Raw genomic sequence first — 21,463 nt, forward strand, 5'->3', positions numbered from 1 at the left:
CATGCTGTTGCTGTTGCTTAGCAGCCAGACTGGAGTTGGATCTCTGATGCTGCTCAATTTCTGCTACTTCAGTTGGGGCGAGAGCTTCATATCTGTTATCTAAAATAATGTTCTGTTCTGAAGATTGCTGCTTGCCGCCGCTGCTGTGGTGGTTTCTGCTACGTTCCTTCCTCCGAACACGTGTCCAGCCCTTATCATTGTTCTCGTGAACGGGATTAGGAGTTGAGGCCAAGATGAGCTTAGGCTTTGCCCCAGTACATGCCAGCGACAATGCAGAGAAACGTCTCTTTCTTTGCCAGTCACAGGGATGGTTTTATCAGCAGTTTGTGTGGCAAGAATCAAGTCCAGATATTCTTCCTCCTCCCTTATAGAGTGTAAGGTATGGATTCTTTCCTGAAGTTCTGCAACCCTCTGAGACAGTTTGATACACTCAGAGCAAATAGATGATGTGGAAGCATGCACTGTAAACCCAGATAAGTAGACTCTACTTAAAAAACTGAGGTAACTCGTTGCCTTAAATTTTTAAAGTAATGAAGCATTAGTTAAGTAAGTGAATTGTACTACGTTCAATGTACTTGAAGCTCCTAATGGAATGGAATAGAACATTTAAGTTGAATGTACTAATAACCAAGTTACAGTAACTAAAGATACTTAGTTTATACAACCATTCCCCACCCATTTATTTAACTCAGCTCGTTTAGTAAGCATTACTACATCACTAATTCAACTACATGTTGTATTTTTACCTTTTTTAGCTTCTGAAACTCAAAATATGTATTTCAATCAATAGAGCCATGTAAAATACATACAACTGCAGCATTACATTCATCCATTTTTTAATTTTATTGAACATATCCTTTTTTTCAAAAACAAAAGCCATGCCCTTAAAGGCTGTATATTTCTTAGTGATGGCATGAAAGGAAAAAAAAATTCTTGTACTCTTACATTTTTGCTAACAAACAGGCAAGATAAAACTCAGCCCTGCTGAACACTGGCATCTGCAAATAACAAATATGTCTAGAGTAGAGTAGAGTAGAGTAGAGAGAGTAGAGTAGAATTTATTGTCATTGTACATGATACAACGAGATTCTGAGTGGTACCTCTTAGTCACATAACAAGATTAAAAGAATAAAAACAGTGCGAGACAACATATATACATAAAACAATATACACTGCTCAAAAAAATAAAGGGAACACTCAAATAACACATCCTAGATCTGAATGAATGAAATATTCTCATTGAATACTTTGTTCTGTACAAAGTTGAATGTGCTGACAACAAAATCACACAAAAATCATCAATGGAAATCAAATTTATTAACCAATGGAGGCCTGGATTTGGAGCCACACACAAAATTAAAGTGAAAAAACACACTACAGGCTGATCCAACTTTGATGTAATGTCATTAAAACAAGTTAAAATGAGGCTCAGTATTGTGTGTGGGCTCTACGTGCCTGTATGACCTCCCTACAACGCCTGGGCATGCTCCTGATGAGGTGGCGGATGGTCTCCTGAGGGATCTCCTCCCAGACCTGGACTAAAGCATCCGCCAACTCCTGGACAGTCTGTGGTGCAACGTGACGTTGGTGTTCCTGTCTCTGTGTTTGTGAATGTTCCTGTGTGTTTGTCTAACGTGTTTTCCCCTGTCTTCCCAGGGAGGGTGTTCTAAGCTGTTTGTGGCAGACTCTCCACCGAGGGCGGTCATCTCCCAAACGCAGGACTGAGCGTTTCGGATCCGCCCATCGGTGTGGGTTCGGGGCACTTAGTCCTGTTGGCACCCCGGGATGGGTAGTGCCCTTGGTGGGGGAGTCTGTCACATTGCGGTCCCTGACCCATCCCTTTTGGGCGTGTGTTTACATTTTCTACGTCTAGTCGTCTGCGTCTGTGGATCTCCGTGGGTGCGGTTACGTCTTGTGTTAATCTGTCTCACCTGTGGCTCATCTCATCATCACTCGGGACTTATGTGGTTTGTCTATTTAATGTGCGTTCGCGCAGTGTCCCGTGCTCGTCTTTGTTTGTGTTTCGCAACGTAACTGTTGAATGTGTTCTATGTGCGCTGACTGCGCTATTTTCGTGTGTAAATAAAGTAAATAAAGTAACGTTGGCCAAGAAACGCTGGATCTGTGCCTCATCTGTTGCTTTGGGCCAAACGTCACAATAATAAACATAAGTACAGAAAATGTTGTATTTTGTTTATTTATTTATTTGCAATTTACCGTAATTCCACAAATGTTCTACGTCACTATACATAAAGTGATTAACTACCTTACCTACAGTGGAATCAGTTTATAGTAATATTTTAGAGGATAGGGCGGGATTTGATTTGATAGCAAATGTGTCCCCCCCAATGTCAAACCCGCTCCTACGCGCTTGTATATATAATCAGGGCTTTACTGGTAGTCTGGCGTACCGGGCATTTGCCCAGTGGGCCGAGAGTCCTCAGGGGCCGATGGATATTTTTTCCTTCCCTTTTTTATACCGAGATATACCGGCCCACAATTTAGAGGGGGCGGCCCATTGGCCCATCTTCAATATAGACAGTGGACTGAACCAATCAGGATATAGGACAATAGTGGCCCCACCCTTTCTCTGCGTGGTCCGCTGTAACTCCCGCTACGTTCAGTGTTGAGCGCGTTGTTAAAAGAGAGGCAGCATGGAGCAACAGAAGTGGCAGAAAGGAGGTGCGGAGAAGTTACGCTTGAAGAAATAGAAGTCTCAATATAGATGCTACAAAATGTGTAAAAATCACAGACATGTTCGCTGCTGTAGCCTCCACATCCTCTGTAGGTGAAGACAGCAGCAGCAGACAGGGAGAGCAGCAGCCAGAGATGCAGGTTTGTGAAAGAGAAACCGAGGGACAGACTGAGTGGGAAAGTATAGTACGTAAGCATATGTCCGCACTGAATAAGAGTAAAACAGTGTCAAATGCTTTTAAGACATGTTTGCGTTGCATAAATTCATAAAGCAGCTTTGTTTTTCTCACAGATCCAAATAAAATTGCGACTGCAAGGATAATCAGCCCAGTTCCATATAGTATTGGATGCAAAGTCATAGATAACACAGTCCTCATCCCCAACAAGACTATTGGGTTCCTCACGGCTCCAGTAGCTGAAATAGAGAATCAGAGGTCCCAGTATGTTCATGAAAGTATTGAAGAAAAACTACTAGTATATTCACCATTAAAAAGGTCAGTTCAGTTCTCTCTTACCCAGTGGCCAGTGCTGTACCGTCCACCCATTTCCACACCCCCTCTGAGTCTGTGTCAGTCAGACCAATCCAAGCATTCCTGCTGCCTAAATGTTTACTTAAGAACTCCTGTCATTTTTAACATTTAAAATTATTATCTTTAAAATAAATGAAAATCTGGTAATCAACCACCCCCCCCCTCACCTGTTCCTCTCTGTTGTTTATGATCACCAGGTCTGCTCCTCTCTCTCTGCAGTCCTGTCTGCTCTCATTCCAGGACTTCACTTCAATAGAGACGTAGTACATTTTGGAGTTGAAGAATAACCATCCCTGTCTGTAGTAATTATCTGTATAAATAGACAAAAATTTGGTTATTGTTGTTACGGTGGGATGAGGCAGGCACAACGAGCGGGTAACGTCAACATATAACGTTTATTGTAGTGAACAATCAACAGAGTGCGGCGCGGATCGCGCAAGCACTCGCACAGGCACACTCACACGACACAAGTGTGGCCCGTAACCCCCTTTTTGGCTATTTAACAAAATCCGACTACGCCACCCCTTAGTTTATTCCTAGAGCAAGGGGAGCTCTGAAATATCGATACACACAGGTTGCTTCAAGAAAAATATAAATTTCCTTTATTACAGAATTTGGTCACACCAGGTTGACAGGCAAGCAAGAGAAATAATGATTGTAAATCTAAAATAAGAAAATAAAACAGAAATCTTTAATTACCAACTAAATATAAATAAACAACTAATCATAACAGAAAATATCCGGGTTAGGGATGGGACAGCTAAACCACTCAGTAGTGACTATACTTCCAATAAAAAAAAAGAAAACCCAATACTAGTAATAAGAAAATTCCACTGTAAATCAAATGAGTGATCACTGCACACCACTACAATTACTGAGTAGATAGCGGTCTCATTACCCGGATCTAAATAAACCTGATATATTTAGTCGTAGCCAGACCCCCCTAGGCAAAATGTCAATGCAAATAACAATTAAACAATTGTTATATACTCTAGGAGTCAGAGCAGCAGTTAAAATAGTTAAAAATAAACCTAAGTGTTTGGAAAAAGAAAACAGCACTTATATTTCCCATCTAATCATAAAACCCGTAGTGACCCAGTAAAAACAGCTACATAAAAGAAATTAAAACAAAAAGAAAACAGCAGCTAGCCCCATTAAAAACACACTGGAATCCCTTTCACAGGCAGCAATTCTATCGTTCTCCTAGTCAACTTCTTATGACCATAGTGCAGTTCTCAGCTAGCCTTTAGTTACTTCTGAGCTCTGTGTTACTCTCTGTGCTGCAATACACACAAGCCAGCACTCACGCACACGCAGCTCCAACCAGCCTCTCAGTCTCAAACTCTGGCTTCGTTGCAGTGACTCGCGCTGATCCCACACACGCCGTAGGTTTGGCTAGCTTAGCTACTTCTGCTAACAGGACCCCGTAGCTGCCCATATATCGGCCTGTCCACAAAAAAACCCGGGAAGCTCAGCCAATGCCGACTCGCAACCCATTAACCACAGCCCCAAGTACCACTGGCTACACAAGCTTTAGACAAAGACGAGCACGAGACATTGCGCGAACGCACATTAAATAGGTGATTAACTCATTCCCCAGTGATCACGAGACAAGGCACAGGTGATACTACGAACACGCTCACAACCATCCCACACCCACGGAACTACAAACATGGACATAACTGCACGCAGACGACATAATGACACGCCCACAGGGAAGGGTCCGGAGCAGTGACCGTGACAGAACCCTCCACCAGGGGCTCGCTACTCCCAGAGCGACCCGCGCAGCTGGAAAGCCCCGAACCTACACCAACGGGCAGGTCCGGAGCCGCCGGACTCACGATCCCCCGAGAGCCGTCTCCCCCGATGGTGGGAACCGCCGCGGACAGCTCTAGAACACTCTCCCTGGGAAGACAGGGGAGAATACATTAAACACAGGCACGTTCACCATCACACACACAGGTACATGAAACACAAGGGGCACAAGAGGGAAAAGGAAATTAGGGATAAACAACGGGACTGACAAACACACAGGCACGGGCAGCCAGGAGATCGCGCTCCCTGCTTGCAAGAGCGCGGCCAGCGGCGCGAACCCTCCTAGGGCTGCAGGCGGAACCGGAGGCGGAGTCCCCCCGGTTCTCGGGACCGATCCTCCCGCGCGCGCAGCGCTGCTTGGCGCTCCAGGCGAGGGAGCGCCCGCTGGCTTTGCTTTGGGCGCGTCTGGCTTCTTCCTGGGCGCTGGCGGTGGGTTTGCCCGACGCCGGTCACCGGCCGGGGTACGAGGTGTCTCTGAGTGCACCCCATAACACACCCTCGGGCCACGGGTCTCTTGCGCTCTCCGGGGCAGCATCTCCTCACCCCCCGACACTTCCATCTCCTCTTCCTCCTCAGAGGTGCCCAGGCTGTGCAACATCGCCTCGTCTGAGGTGGCGTAGGGCGAGCACACCATCCTGCTTGCCTCTGAGGTAGACCGAGTCTCTTCCTCCGGCCGGCCACTCTTCTCGGACCTCACCGTCCCCTCTGAACCTATAGAGGCGGAAGAGCCCGCTGCCTCCTCGCCCTCACTGTCGGTCTCGGCGGGAGGCGCGCATACGGACGAAGGGGGACTGACGTCTGGCTCCTCTTCACCGTAATACTCGGTTGGCGCCGAGTAAACGAAAGGAGTGGGGCTGACGTCTGGCTCCTCTTCACCGTAATACTCGGTTGGCGCCAAGTAGACTGATGGAGTGGGGCTGACGTCTTCGCCCTCATCCTCACTGTAACCCTCCATGGGGACGGAGCTCACCGCAGGCAGAGGGCTGACTTTGTCGGTCTGGGGAGATTTGGAGTGTTCAGGTGGAACGAAGCCAGCTTCGCTCTCGTCCTCCGAGCCTCCTGAACACGGAAAACTATCCCCCTCCTCTGACTCGTCACTCCCAAACTCGTATTCCGGGGGGGTCAGCGCCCACGCACCTGTACTCACAAACACTGGCCCCTCATCCTCCAATTCTGCCGGGGGGAAGGTTCCCTCCACCATGAACGCTCCTCGGGCAGGAGCAGGGAAGGATGAATGGCGACGCTTGCCCTTCTTCTTGCCCTTCTTCTTCCTTGGAGCGTATCCCGGCATCTTGTCGGCTCGTCTTTATGTTACGGTGGGATGAGGCAGGCACAACGAGCGGGTAACGTCAACATATAACGTTTATTGTAGTGAACAATCAACAGAGTGCGGCGCGGATCGCACAGGCACACTCACACGACACAAGCTTTAGACAAAGACGAGCACGAGACATTGCGCGAACGCACATTAAATAGGTGATTAACTCATTCCCCAGTGATCACGAGACAAGGCACAGGTGATACTACGAACACGCTCACAACCATCCCACACCCACGGAACTACAAACATGGACATAACTGCACGCAGACGACATAATGACACGTCCACAGGGAAGGGTCCGGAGCTGTGACCGTGACAATTGTAATATTGGTTATACAGTATATTGAATAATTTAGTTACACATTTTCCACAAAAATGACATGTGAGCCAACCTAGATACATTTTTTAATTTAATCTCAGGTCTTAAACAGAAGAACTACTTTATAATAGTACATAAAGTAATGAAATTAAAAGTCTGTTTCAAAACAGCTAAAGTATTAATTTAAGAGATTCATGTTTTAAGAGGTACACATGTGCAGTAGAGGTGTAATGGTACTTCAGTATACCTGTCATGGTACTCATGGTACACACTTCAATTTAGTGCATGCAGTTGAACATCATATGGAATCTGTCATGCCTAGCTCTGTCCTCCCTGTCAATCATGTTACGCCCTGTTAATATTCCCTTCAGCTGTGTCTTGTTAAGTTTGCTCATTGTATTTATATCGTGGGTGTTCTGTCCTATGTGCGGGTTAATTTGTGTGGTTGTAATTCTATTGGTTTGTAGTTGAAGTAGTGATGGCAAACCGAGGCTTTCTGAAGCACGAAGCCTTTTTCCTAACCGTATCGACAAAAGATTCAACACTCGGAGCTTCATAACACAGTGGACATTAGCGGCATCTGGTGGCCAAAACCTGATAGTGCTTTGTGTATTTAGTGGACGAGGGGCTTTTAAAAACATTAGAGCTCTTAAAACTGTTCCAGTGCAAACCTTTAAATAAAGGTTTAAATAAAAAACAACTGATAAAACAAATGGCAAAATACTTTGATGTCTGGATAATTTAATGTAATGTATTAAAAGACATTACACCATAATATATGAATTAATATATTAATTTGAATTAATATATAATATACTTAGAATGTATCTTGATAAGGCACACTGGAGAAACTACACTTATAATTCTAATTGCACATTGTTGCTTGTTTCACTTCACCATGTGATTGTTTATGTTATTAACTTATAAAATAATATTATTCACTATTATTCACATCCTACCAATCTGGGTTTGTATCATTAGTCCATTGCCTATTTTTCCATAGGCAAGGCTCATGTAGATTTGCTGCATGGGGTTATATGAAGGAAATAATTTTATGAAAGACCTTTATGTTCATGTATGGAGTGAAGGTGCTTGTGTAGGGGCAATGGTCGCATTATTTAATGCAGTGGTTCCCAAAGTGGGGGGCGCGCCCCCTAGGTGTGGCGCGGAGCTTGGAAGTAAAACGTGCACATGTGTCAATATTAGGGATGCACCGATTCCGATATTAATATCTAAAAAAATTCTAGATCGGGTATCGGTGACAATGTAACCGATCCATAAAAACAGATCTATTCAGTCTAATTCTATGCTTGTATTGCTTGCTTTTCGGAGTTAGTTCAACCTTAAATATCCACTCTGTCCCGGATAGAAGTGAACTTGGACAGTTAACAGGCGAGTGAAACCTACATCATCCAATTGCACACCCGGAGAGCCAACCGCAGTTTTAGACCTGCAGTTCTAGACCTGCAGTTCTAGACCTGCAGTTCTAGACGTGCCGTAGTTTTAGATGTATGTAACGTAATATCCAGATAGTGTTTTAGTATGTCGCGGGAGCAGATGGAAGAATGATATTTATAAGCAACAATAATATATGATAGATACAGTTGTGATCAAATTTATTCAACCCCCAATGCTGCGAAGGGTTTTATGGAATTCAGTGCACATTTGTAATTGTGTTCATAATGAAATCTTACAAGGACTTGTTAAAGAACTAAATGCAACTAAGATAGCATCAATTTTTTTTGTCATAAAGTATTAAATGGCCTTTTTGTGATTTCTTCATTGACACAATTATTCAACCCCTTTACGACTACCACTCCTAAGAACAGAGGTTCATTCCAGTGTTTTCCATCAGGTATTGAAAACATCTGTGGATGTCAACGAGCAGCAATCAAGCATGATAAGCACCAATTAGGCAGATTTAAAAGGACTGTGATACTCAGCTCCTTCTAGACATCTACTGGTGTGTTTCCAAGCATGGTGAAGGCAAGAGAATGGTCCCAGAAGACAAGAGAAGAGGTTATTGCTCTTCACAAGAATGGCAATGGATATAAAAAGATTGCGAAGTTGTTAAATATTCCAAGAGACACTATCGGAAGTATCATTCGCAAGTTCAAGTTAAAGGGCACAGTGGAAACGTTACCTGGTCGTGGCAGAAAGAAGATCCTGACCGCGACTGCTGTGCGCTACCTGAAGCGTAATGTGGAGAAAAATCCCCGCGTGACTGCTAAGGAACTGAAAAAAGACCTGTCAGATGTGGGCACTGAAGTTTCAGCTCAGACAATAAGGCGCGCACTGCATAACGAAGACCTCCATGCCAGAACGCCCAGACGCACCCCCTTGCTGACTCCAAAGAACAAGAAAAGTCGACTGCAGTATGCCAAAAGTCATGTGGACAAGCCACAAAGGTTTTGGGACAGTGTACTGTGGTCAGATGAAACTAAATTAGAACTGTTTGGGACAATGGACCAGCGCTATGTTTGGAGAAGGAAGAACCAGGCTTATGAACAAAAGAACACCTTGCCTACTGTGAAGCATGGCGGGGGGTCAATTATGCTTTGGGGCTGTTTTGCGTCTAATGGTACAGGAAAGCTTCAACGTGTGCAGGGTACCATGAATTCCCTTCAGTACCAGGAGATCTTGGAGGAAAATGTGATGGAGTCAGTCACAAACCTGCGGCTTGGGAGACGTTGGACCTTCCAACAGGACAATGATCCGAAGCACACATCCAAGTCCACTAGAGCATGGTTGAACATGAAAGGCTGGAACATTCTAGAGTGGCCATCGCAATCACCAGACTTAAATCCAATTGAGAACCTCTGGTGGGACCTAAAGAAGGCAGTTGCAGTGCGCAAGCCTAAGAATGTGACTGAACTGGAGGCTTTTGCCCATGAAGAATGAGCTAAGATACCCATAGGTCGCTGCAAGACACTTGTGTCAAGCTATGCTTCACGCTTGAAAGCTGTCATAACTGGAAAAGGATGTTGTACTAAGTACTAAAAAATAATGTCACTAGGGGGTTGAATAAAACTGATAATGATGTGAGCACAGTAAAGACATTTGTGGTTATTCCATCATAAATATTATGTTATGTTTGTCTAATTTATAAGTGCCTCTTTGATATAATTGTAAATAAGATGACTGAAATGATCAAAATCAATGTCAAACTGGCCAAAACACTTTATTTCAGTGGGGGTTGAATAAATTTGATCACAACTGTATATGATAATGTCTGAAGGTCATTTTTGGGTTATCGTAATGTTTATGTCATGAAGGATGAATCTGGCAAGCGTTAGTGTGTCTTGGTTCGTTAGTTCTGGCTACCTTTATGGCTACTTAGTAGCTACTTTGATTAAATTTGAAACAACTTAAAGGAAGGAAATTAGCACTTACTACGCTACTATTAATACTAAAAGTAGTAAGCAAGCTAAAGTAGCATTTCCCCATCATTATTAACCCATAAGAACCCAGACTATGTTCTGAATATTGATACAATTGAGCATATTATTATATGATAGACATATATTTAGTCTGCTAAATGCCATAAATGTAAATGTAAATATGATCGGTCTGAAGGTCATTTTTGTGTTATCGCAATGTTTATGTCATGAAGGATGAATCTGGCTAGCGTTAGTGTGTCTTAGTTCGTTAGTTCTGGCTACCTTTATGGCTACTTTGTAGCTACTTCGACTTTGAGAGAAATGCTAATGCCATCCAAACGTAAATTGTTGCCGGGGGGTGGCGAACGTAAAATGGACAAAAATTAAGTATTATATCGCGATCGATCGATCGCCAGTGTTTGCGCCAGAGCGAACTGGTAACTCATTGAATCATAGATATGGATCAGAGGTAAATAAACTAGATTTTTTTTCGGCGTGAGAAATCGGATGTGTGGCGTGTGAGCGAAAAACCCCAAGTATCACATAATATTTGCTAGTTGCATGCCAATGAAGGTATACGAGTAAAATAAATCACTCCTAACATTCTGGAAATGTATGCTTACTCACTGAAAGCATCCGGACATTATGCAATTTTTGCTGATTTTTAATACAAAATAGCCTATGCCAGTAATCCAGTAGTTTAATTAAAAATAAAATATCTTCAGGAGACAAGCTGTGTGTGTAAATGACAAAATTAATCAAAACTCTCTAAAAGAACAGGGAAAATGAGGCGTACTACTTCTATTTAAATACAAAATGTGGTGTACATTATCGTTTAAAACTTGTCAAATGTTAGAGATTTGGCTAAAACAATTGAGAATCAATGGGCATATTTAACAAATAAACTCTTTATACAATGGATTATTACAATATACAAGCCCCTGAGCCTACGGCATGCATTGGAACTGCTGGTCTAGAACTGCAGTTGGCTGTCGTTAGCTACATTCCGAGCCGCTAGGTGGCGCATGTCTAAAACTACAGCACGTCTAGAACTGCAGGTCTAAAACTGCAGGTCTAGAACTGCAGTTGGCTCTCCGGCTGTGCAATTGGATGCAACTCAGTGAAACACAAAGCACACAGAGGAGAGGTGAATCACTGACTCGTACTCGCGCTGGTGCTATTCCACTTAGTCCGTTTATTTGCTGGTTGACCAAAATAAACCTGGGCTCCAGCACTACTTGACTGTTCATACATGAACTGGTGAGTTGTCCAAAGCTCATTGAATGCGTTACTTACAGAAATGAAATAAAGATAAAATGGTCTGAGTCGGTCTACGGCAGAAAGCTAAAAAAACAACAATATTCCATACGCGCACTCAACTCGCTCCCTTAAAGAGACAGTACACATATTTCTGGCCGTTACATGCTTTGTGCTCTGCGTGATGTCTGCGCTTGCAAACTAGCCGCATATGTATTGCTGTTTCTCTTATTTCATCTCCTTATTTATTTTAAATTATATTTAGAATTCTTGAACCATTTAAAAGGTTTCTTGCAGTTTATTTTTTTAATGTTTGATCAAAGTTGTGAACCTATTGTTTTTGTAAGTTTCAGGTTGTTTGGTATTATTTATTTTACATTCAATGTTATATTCATAATTGCACTGACTGAACAAATGCAAGTTGTGTTGTTTTTACATATTTATATGTGTGTTTAAGTGTGCTATACTGGTGCAGAGTTTTCAATAAACTTGTAATTCAGTATGTCTGTGTTTAAAAAAAAAATGTTTTAAGTCGATTCAGCAGAGTTTTACTCTATCAGATCGGTATCGGATCAGTATATATTCTCATCTACTAAAGGGGGGCACGGCAGAAAAAGTTTGGGAACCACTGATTTAATGGATCTCTCTGTATATCTCTCCTCTAACGACCCTCGACGTGCGCCCCAGGTTTTGCTGCTTTTGAATTGTTCGTTGAAGCAGTGACATGATTGTGTGTAGAAATAAAGACATCATTGTTAACACGTGATCACGTGATCAATGTAGAACGAATCAAGCATCAGCACAGTGATTCGAACCAATGCGTATAATTTTTTCGACACACGCCTAGAAGCTTCAGATTCAAGGGTAACATCACTAAGTGGAAGTAGCATATGTCTAGTATCGTATGTTTTCTACTTTAGGTCTGGTTACTGGTTATTTCACTTATCATGCCGCGTCGTTTAGTTAGTGTCTTCGGTGCTACGCAAAGTCTCATTGGCTAAATATCCGCTCCCTCAGTTAAGAATATTAGCATCCCCACACTGCTCCCGATATCCTTTGCTGTCTCAACTTGCCAAAGCGCCTTTCTGTATCTGCTACCTCTGAGATATGTTGATTTGAATACTGAGCTTTGGTGGTGCTGTAAATGTCTCTGCATCCTGCTCGTATTAGTCGCTGTGTACGGAATTATTTTCATACAATGTTTGCATCTTATCAGTCACTCTCTTGCCACTTATCATTTCCGCCGGGTACCCAAAATGCTGCCAAACAAACATTTTGAAAGTGACGGGGGCATCTTCAATAGTAATACCTGTATTTTCCGACGTCAATCTGGCTGCTTGCTGGATCACAAATCTCGCGAGACCGATTTTTAACGCGACAAGAAATCTCGCGGAGTTACGTCTCACGAGATCTCATGACACGAGATCTCATCACACCCCTAGTATTCACCATGGATTGAACACATACTCTGTCATGTCAGACATGTGAGTTCACTGTGACAACTAACACTGCCCATTATACACACACAGACACACACATTCACATATACAGCCCTAACTCATGAACAATTTCACATAATCACAACAAACCTATCTCTCTCTCTATCTTTCTTACACATGCACACACATGCACTGGCCTATAGCTTTCATATACACATTGCTTCACCCATGCCTACCCAGTGATTACACACACATACACACACATGCTTACGCATCTCAGTCATAGGTTTAGCACATACACTACATACATACACTGAGTACATACACCATCATCAGACATGTGAGTTGTCTGTGACAACTGACACTGCTACAACCTCTTCATGACATATATATTTCATATTGCAACTGCCCCATAATTACACTGCCCTAGCCATTCTTATCCATACTTCAAGGACTAACAATCACATGCACAAACTAACTTTTAGTTTGTTTTTGATAACACTCACTATCTCTCTCTCTCACACACACAGGCCTTCCTATGCAAACAAATACAGCTCTAGCTCATGAATGCTTTCATGTACTCACACCAAACGTCACAGGCACACTCCTGTCTTGTCAGTGTTATGTCCTATGAAGATGTTTGTATGTAGTGTTTGCTGTCTGTTCTGTGTGCAAGACTCCGTTCCAGACTCCATTCCAGACTCCGCTCCAGACTCCACTCCATGTCTTTCTACCCTTATAAAAGGGGCTTCCCAGTACCTCCTAGCGAGACATTTTGCTCCTTGGTTGTGTTGTTAGTTGGTAGTTGTTAGTATTCTGCATTTATATACATCGTCTTGAAAATTTGGTTTCGACTGCTTTTGTACTCGTTTATGCTTTTGCCTTTGTCCCTGTCGGATTGTCTGCTGGTTGTAAATTTTGTAAATTCTGTGCTTTTGGTGTACTGGTAAGTAGGGAGTGGCTGCCATTTTGTTTTGGGGTTTGGGTTTGTTTGTATGGTTTTTGTTAGGGAGTTAGGGTAGTATTGAATGTTTGTTTTCTGTTAGAGTAGTTAGTGTTTGGTTTATTTTATAGTTCTGTTCTGTTTTTTATGTTGGCCTGGGCCACTCCTGAACCTAAGACCAGTTACATGTATGTATACATCTTGTAAATACAATTTCAATATAATACACCTTTAACCACCCACTTCTGTAGTCCCATGGTCACTAACATTTGTGCTGCTGTTCACCTACACCACTGTTACAGTCCTCACGCCTAGACAGGCCGTAACATCAGACATGTGAGTTCACTGTATTTAGGAATAATCTTCCTAAATGTGTCCGGGACTCTGACACAGTCACAATCTTTAAATCTAGGTTGAAAACCCACTTATTTAGTCTAGCGTTTGATAATTAATATCCCCCTTAGATAAAGGTACAGATCCAGGGGTTCATAGACGAAGGGTTTTTTGGTAGACTGGGGTGCTGGTGCTGTCATCCTGTCACTGCTCGTGGTCACTCAAGTTTGTTGACAGTGCAGTGGACGGATGCCATTGTCTCAGAATGCCCCCAAGCCTATGTTACCTTCTGGTTCTGCCTTTTTTTTTAGCTAGGCTGTAATAATTTAACTTAGTGCCGGAGTTGCTGCCACACTCCAGAAATGTTTATAATTTTACCTGTCCTGTATATGTCCTCATACAGAGCTAATTTTCCCTGTTTCATTTCTCCACATGGCTGCCCGCCTGCTTGAGGAATAATGAGATGAGGAGAGACAAGCGATCCATCCTGGCCGGCCACCTCCTGCCTAACCGGATGCCTACACCATGATGGACATTATTACATCTTTTTCGGTCTAAATGGACATTATTGCATCTTTTACATTCTGTCTACATTCTGTCTATATTGTTGTTGTTGTCATGGTGACCGGTGTCGGCCAGAGGAGGATGGGCTCCCCCCCTGAGTCTTGGTTCCTCTCAAGGTTTCTTCCTCATGCAAAAAACTAGGGAGTTTTTCCTTGCCACTGTCGCCTTTGGCTTGCTCACTGGGGGCTAGGACTCGGCACTTGTAAAGCTGCTTTGTGACAACAACTGTTGTAAAAAGCGCTATATAAATAAAATTTGATTGATTGATTGATTGACTGTAGCCGGGTTTCCATCCAAACCTTTCGAAAAAATAATGCGCAATTTCCAAGTTTCGGCAGAAATAAATGCGAATTAAGCCTTGTTTCCATTCATTACAGTTATGCGAATAAACTTTAGATCACGTGAGAGGACGCCAAACAATAGTGGTTTTACGTCCATCTGGCAGTTACGCATTTTTGCACGTTGAGGTTTTGAAACATTTTTTTCTTTTTCTTTTCTATACATGGAGAAGTTAAATTCAATTTTTACTCTCTCCAGAACTGTTTTTGTATGCATTTGTCATCTTTACATCGCGATCATGTACAGAACCACATGACTTGAGGCATGATACGTCATCGTTTATGCGAAAAACCCTTTTCCATCCAGTTTTTCCGAATTTTGGCAATGCGATAGTCTAACTTTTCCACCTCCTCCTAGCGTAAAAATCTTTTTGCGATATTTGGAGCTTTTTTCGAATTTTGGTCTTTTTCCATCCAGCTTTTTTCATGCGCATTTTCAAAATGCGCAAAAACTCGGTGGATGGAAAACCCTCTTGTGACAATTGACACTGCCCATTATACACAAACTCACACACATGCGCGCGCGCACACACACACACACACACACACACACTTAACCACCCATGCTCCCTTTCTCCTTCTATATCTCTGTGTAATACACATGCACACACAAACAACTGCTTCTCTATAGGTTTCACATATACAATGCCTAAGCCATACCTACCCATACCTCAGTGATGACCACATACAAAACACACAGAAACTGACATGTGGCTTGTGTTTTTTGAACAGCCACCTTATTCATGGAGTCCGTTCATATACCTTCATGTGCCATGGTGCCAGGCGTGCCAGAGGATGCCCATGCCTCGCGCTTGGACCCCGTAATTGCCGCTTGCAGCTATATTTATTATTATTATTATAACTTTTGACTTGCTTGCCTTGTAATTTTTGTCTTTCTATTTTGTTTTTTGTTTGGTGTTTGTTTACTGGCATTACTCTCTGGTTTTTAGATTCTCCATCTGGCTTGGACAAATTATTTTTGCTTTGATAATTGTTTGTCCTGTTCTGCCATGTAACACTGTCATTAATGCAAATAAATACTTTCTACAATACTATGATTATGACAGTGAAATGTGGCAGTAGTGATTTTTCTTTGTTTTTAATGGAAAGTTCAGGTAGATCTTCCAGTGTGTTGCACCTCCAGTGGTGCCCAAATTAATTAAAAATGTCTCATCATGTTGTTGATGACACACTGATGTCTCTATATGTACATATACAGGAATCATTTCATTGTTGAATTACATGGACAGAAAAGCAAAGGACAAAAGCAAAAGGTACTTGCTAACATTACAAACAGCATAATACAATATAATTTCACACTACTAGCCTGTTGCACCTCCAGTGGTGCCCAAATGATTTAGACAATGTCTCAGCATGTTGATGATAATCAACTTTGACACACTGATGTCTCTATATGTACATATACAGGAATCATTTCATTGTTGAATTACATGGACAGAAAAGCAAAGGACAAAAGCAAAAGGTACTTGCTAACATTACAAACAGCATAATACAATATAATTTCACACTACTAGCCTGTTGCACCTCCAGTGTTGTCCAAATGATTTAGACAATGTCTCAGCATGTTGATGATAATCAACTTTGACACACTGATGTCTCTATATGTACATATACAGGATATAATATATAATATAATTTTTAGAGTGCATAAGACTGTAATAGTATGCAAATGATCACTTACCCATTTCAAAAAACTTTTTTTGGAATCCTTCTCTCTCTTTTTGTAGCTGGTCTCTCTCTGCAGTCAGGCTGTTGTAATTGTTCTGTAGTAGGTCTTTCTCTGTCATCAGGTTTCTGTATCTGGTCTGTAGCTTCTCTCTCTCTAATATCACACTATTGTAACTGTTCTGTAGCTGGTCTCTCCCTGCAATCAGGTTGCTGTGTCTAGTCTGTAGCTGGTCTCTCTCTGCAGTCAGGCTGTTGTATCTCGTCTGTAGCTGGTCTCTCTCTGCAGTCAGGCTGTTGTATCTGGTCTGTTGTTGGTTTCTCTCTAATATCTCACTATTGTACCTGTTCTGTAGCTGTTTTCTCTCTGCAGTCAGGCTATTGTAATTGTTTTGTAGTAGGTCTTTCTCTGTCATCAGGTTGCTGTATCTGGTCTGTAGCTTCTCTCTCTCTAATATCACACTATTGTAACTGTTCTGTAGCTGGTCTCTCCCTGCAGTCAGGTTGCTGTGTCTGGTCTGTAGCTGGTCTCTCTCTGCAGTCAGGCTGTTGTATCTAGTCTGTAGCTGGTCTCTCTCTGCAGTCAGGCTGTTGTATCTGGTCTGTTGTTGGTTTCTCTCTAATATCACACTATTGTACCTGTTCTGAAAATGGTCTCTCTCTGCAGTCAGGCTATTGTAATTGTTCTGTAGTAGGTCTTTCTCTGTCATCAGGTTTCTGTATCTGGTCTGTAGCTTCTCTCTCTCTAATATCACACTATTGTAACTGTTCTGTAGCTGGTCTCTCCCTGCAATCAGGTTGCTGTGTCTAGTCTGTAGCTGGTCTCTCTCTGCAGTCAGGCTGTTGTATCTCGTCTGTAGCTGGTCTCTCTCTGCAGTCAGGCTGTTGTATCTGGTCTGTTGTTGGTTTCTCTCTAATATCTCACTATTGTACCTGTTCTGTAGCTGTTTTCTCTCTGCAGTCAGGCTATTGTAATTGTTTTGTAGTAGGTCTTTCTCTGTCATCAGGTTGCTGTATCTGGTCTGTAGCTTCTCTCTCTCTAATATCACACTATTGTAACTGTTCTGTAGCTGGTCTCTCCCTGCAGTCAGGTTGCTGTGTCTTGTCTGTAGCTGGTCTCTCTCTGCAGTCAGGCTGTTGTATCTAGTCTGTAGCTGGTCTCTCTCTGCAGTCAGGCTATTGTAATTGTTCTGTAGTAGGCCTTTCTCTGTCATCAGGTTGCTGTATCTGGTCTGTAGCTTGTCTCTCTCTAATATCACACTATTGTAACTGTTCTGTAGCTGGTCTCGCCCTGCAGTCAGGTTGCTGTGTCTGGTCTGTAGCTGGTCTCTCTCTGCAGTCAGGCTGTTGTATCTAGTATGTAGCTGGTCTCTCCCTGCAGTCAGGTTGCTGTGTCTAGCCTGTAGCTGGTCTCTCTCTGCAGTCAGGCTGTTGTATATAGTCTGTAGCTGGTCTCTCTCTGCTGTCAGGCTGTTGTATGTGGTCTGTAGTTGGTCTCTCTCTGCAGTCAGGTTGTTGTAACTGGTCTGTATCTGGTCTCTCTCTGCATTCAGGCTGTTGTATCTGGTCTGTAACTTGACCCACATCACTATGATGACAGTCAGCAGGAGAACACACAGCAGCCCCAGACACACTGCAGTCAGTCTGTAGCATCTGCTCCCTGGACTGTTGGTTTCTGAAGATACATCATATTTTTAAGAATTAAGTAAATACATTGAAATGTTTCATATGTTGAACTGGGAGGAGTAGTCAAGGCTTCACATGAATCTCAGAACACAAACAGTGTGTATATGTGTGGGACCTACAGAACCTAATATAACACTATACTAGTTCAGACCACAAACAGTGTGTATATGTGTGGGACCTACAGAACCTAATATAACACTATACTAGTTCAAACCACAGTGTGTGTCAGGGCTTCTGTCACCACCGGGGGGAGCCCACTAGCCAGACCGCAGCGCAATCAGCAGTGATGACCTGCACCTGTCTTCCTTGCTTCTTAAGGAAGACAGAGGCAATGTCTCACTGCTGAGTTGTATGTCATCAATTGCTGCCAACCTTCACCCTGGTCTCCTTGGTCTCATGCTGCGTTGGGAGATGTCTATATTTTTCTGTTTGTTCAAGTGATTCCACTCCTGTGCCACTCTCTCTGGCTTCTCAAGTTTTTTTCTTTAATTTTTCTCTATCGGGTTTATTAGTTGGGTTGGGTAATTTTCCTTTTGTTGCTGTTCTTTAGTGAGAGAGCCAGCTTATTTTCTGGCATCCTTATTTAGTTTCTTCTCCTTTTTCGTGTTGAATAATTTCCGTGAGTATTTCAGTTTTCCCGTTTTTCGCGTTTAATTATGTGTTTTGGTTTTTCTCTCGTTTATCGTGTTGAATATTTTTCGGCCAGTTTGTTTGTTTTTTACGTGCACTGGCACTCGCTTAGCATCAAAACTCCGCGGCGGATTTCACGTCCGAAATAATTACCATCTGTCACGGTTAGCGGGGAAGGGGAAGCTGAGAGAGGTGCAAACGATGAACATTTACTGACATGAGACAAACACAGCTGCAAATACAAATACACCATGACAATGACAAACACAAATATCCTAACATAACAGGGAGAAGGTGCAGGCAAACAGGACAGCTAACAAGAGGGAATGGCAACATATCAACTATACACAGGACAATAGACAGATATGCACACAGCGGGTACCGTACCTATACAGGCTACCATTACCTATACCATTACCATTACTTACACCATAAATTCTCTCTCTCTCTCTCACACTGTCTCTCATTACTCTCCGATGGTTCGAAAAGTTATGCTCCCATTTCAGCTCTTATTTCAGTGGAGATCCAGGACATACTACAGCTGGAATATTTCTGCTGTGTGATCTTGTTGGAGGATGAATAAAGCCAGAGTCTGCAGATGTACGGCTAATAACTTCCCAACAATTAACCCGTTATAGTGTACAATCACTATTAATGCATTAATGTACATGAACAGGTATTTGACACATCTTGGACCCTCCATAACTTAATGCATATGTAATAATATTTTGGTGAAAGTTTAATGCAACAGTGAAATGGAAGTGATCCTAAAATCATGATCCTTAAAAAGGATCTCAACTCCCAGGTTCAAGCCTCCAGTGCTGTGCATTGTGACTCAGATGTGCTGCTAAAATCTGTTGCTGCTACAGCTCTGATCTGCTCTTTAACTGACTTGAGTATATTATTCAGTTCATTGTGAACCTTGGACTCTGTCCTGTGTTGCCAGCATCACCGTCTGTTTGGATAGACACGGTGGTAAAGGAACCAATCTTGTGACCAGAAGGTCATGGGTTAAATTCTGAAGTGCCCTTGAGCAAGGCACTTAATCCCAACTGCTACCCAGGCACTGGGCTAGGACATTGCACCGCTCTGGGCATGTGTGTACCACAGCCCCCTAGTGATCACTAGTGTGTGTGTGTGTGTGTGTGTGTTCTCATTGCACAGTTGGGTACATTTCAGAGGGCTAATTTTGATTGAGGTGAAAACAATATGGAAATTTAATAACTTTATGGATGATGGATAATAAAGATTTGCCTCTACCACCCTGGCCTTCATCTCGCTGTCCTGAAATTTGTGAAAATTGACAATATGGCAACTTTATGCACCCTGGCCTTTGTGTCTCTCTGTCCTCTCGTGACAACAGTCAGCTGTGGATATTTATTTTTACTCTGTTACATTCTGTAAGATTGAAATTTAAGACTGAAGTAAATCATGGACACATTATCTAAATGTTTCTCACTGTATCTTACTTTTTTTGTTTCAAAGACATAAATAAGAAACAGAGAGAGAGAGAGAGAGAGAGAGCATGCGAATGTACTGACCTGAGATCTCAGTTTTCTTGTTTCTGGTCCTGTGAGTCTCCAGTTCATTGTCTTCAGGAACTTCTCTATTTTTATTTATAGATATATTCATTTCCATTTTTCTCTCTGTAAAATGAATCAGTTTAGACAGATGAAGCAGTTTGTGTTCAAATTATTTTTGATCAAACTAAGAGAAAAGCTGCTGGCTGAAACTACTCCTTCTATAAATGTGTCTCACTAACTCCTTCACCAATGTGGCTTCCTGGGCATCTGCATGTGACACGATATGTAAAATTAAGATGTAAACTCACTTATTAAATAGAGAATTCAAGAAGTCTCCCTTTGAGCATGTGACCCAAAACAAAAACAGGAAACAAGAAAACTTGACTGCATACGGGATCCTGACGCTGCATGATGTTGAGAGTTCATTTTCATTCATGAACTTGAAGAGCAGAAATTATTGTACAGTCTCTGTACATTTCTTACTCTGTAAGTTCTTACTGTACCTCTGTAACTAACAGTGTGGCACATAGAATCGTCTACAGAACATCTACTAGAGCTGTGCGAGTGTAGATGATGTATGAGACAATAACACCAACACACAGGCAGAGAACAACATAAAAAATGGAGAAATTAGAATATTATATAGCTGTATAATGAATAATACACAATTGTTTATAATAAATTATTTTTTTATAATAGACTATGAGGTCACAGCAGTGGTGTTATATCAGCATTACAGAACACACACACACACACACACACACACACACCGTGTCTGTGTTGAACTGTACTAGCCGGTAACACCAATATCAATCAATGCCTGGAATGTACTGTAAATTAGACCATTATGATAAACTTTTCATGACGGTAATAATGCTACTCAGAGAGAGTCAGTCTGATCCTACTGATAGTAGAAGTGCATCTTGCTATTGTCCAGACTCTGAGTGTGATGCACACAGAGATGGTGTTAGATGCTGCTTTGCTGAGTTCTCATCTAAACCTCAG

The 21,463-nt window shown here is 42.3% G+C and overlaps 1 protein-coding gene across 1 annotated transcript; it reads right to left on the minus strand.

Annotated features, from left to right (window-relative positions):
• Nucleotides 1-824: 824 nt before the first annotated feature.
• On the minus strand, nt 825-20,802 carry LOC143523642 (uncharacterized). Its single transcript, XM_077018202.1, has 6 exons — nt 20,767-20,802; nt 20,477-20,581; nt 16,636-18,294; nt 3,392-3,534; nt 3,210-3,316; nt 825-3,109 (listed from the first exon to the last, which is right to left on the minus strand). Exons 2-6 carry the CDS (start codon nt 20,571-20,573, stop codon nt 2,959-2,961), a joined length of 2,157 nt encoding a protein of 718 aa, XP_076874317.1. The 5' UTR covers nt 20,574-20,581; nt 20,767-20,802; the 3' UTR covers nt 825-2,958.
• Nucleotides 20,803-21,463: the final 661 nt, after the last annotated feature.

The sequence above is a fragment of the Brachyhypopomus gauderio genome, chromosome 1 (assembly GCF_052324685.1).
Source record: "Brachyhypopomus gauderio isolate BG-103 chromosome 1, BGAUD_0.2, whole genome shotgun sequence".
In the NCBI taxonomy this organism is placed as follows: Eukaryota; Metazoa; Chordata; class Actinopteri; order Gymnotiformes; family Hypopomidae; genus Brachyhypopomus; species Brachyhypopomus gauderio.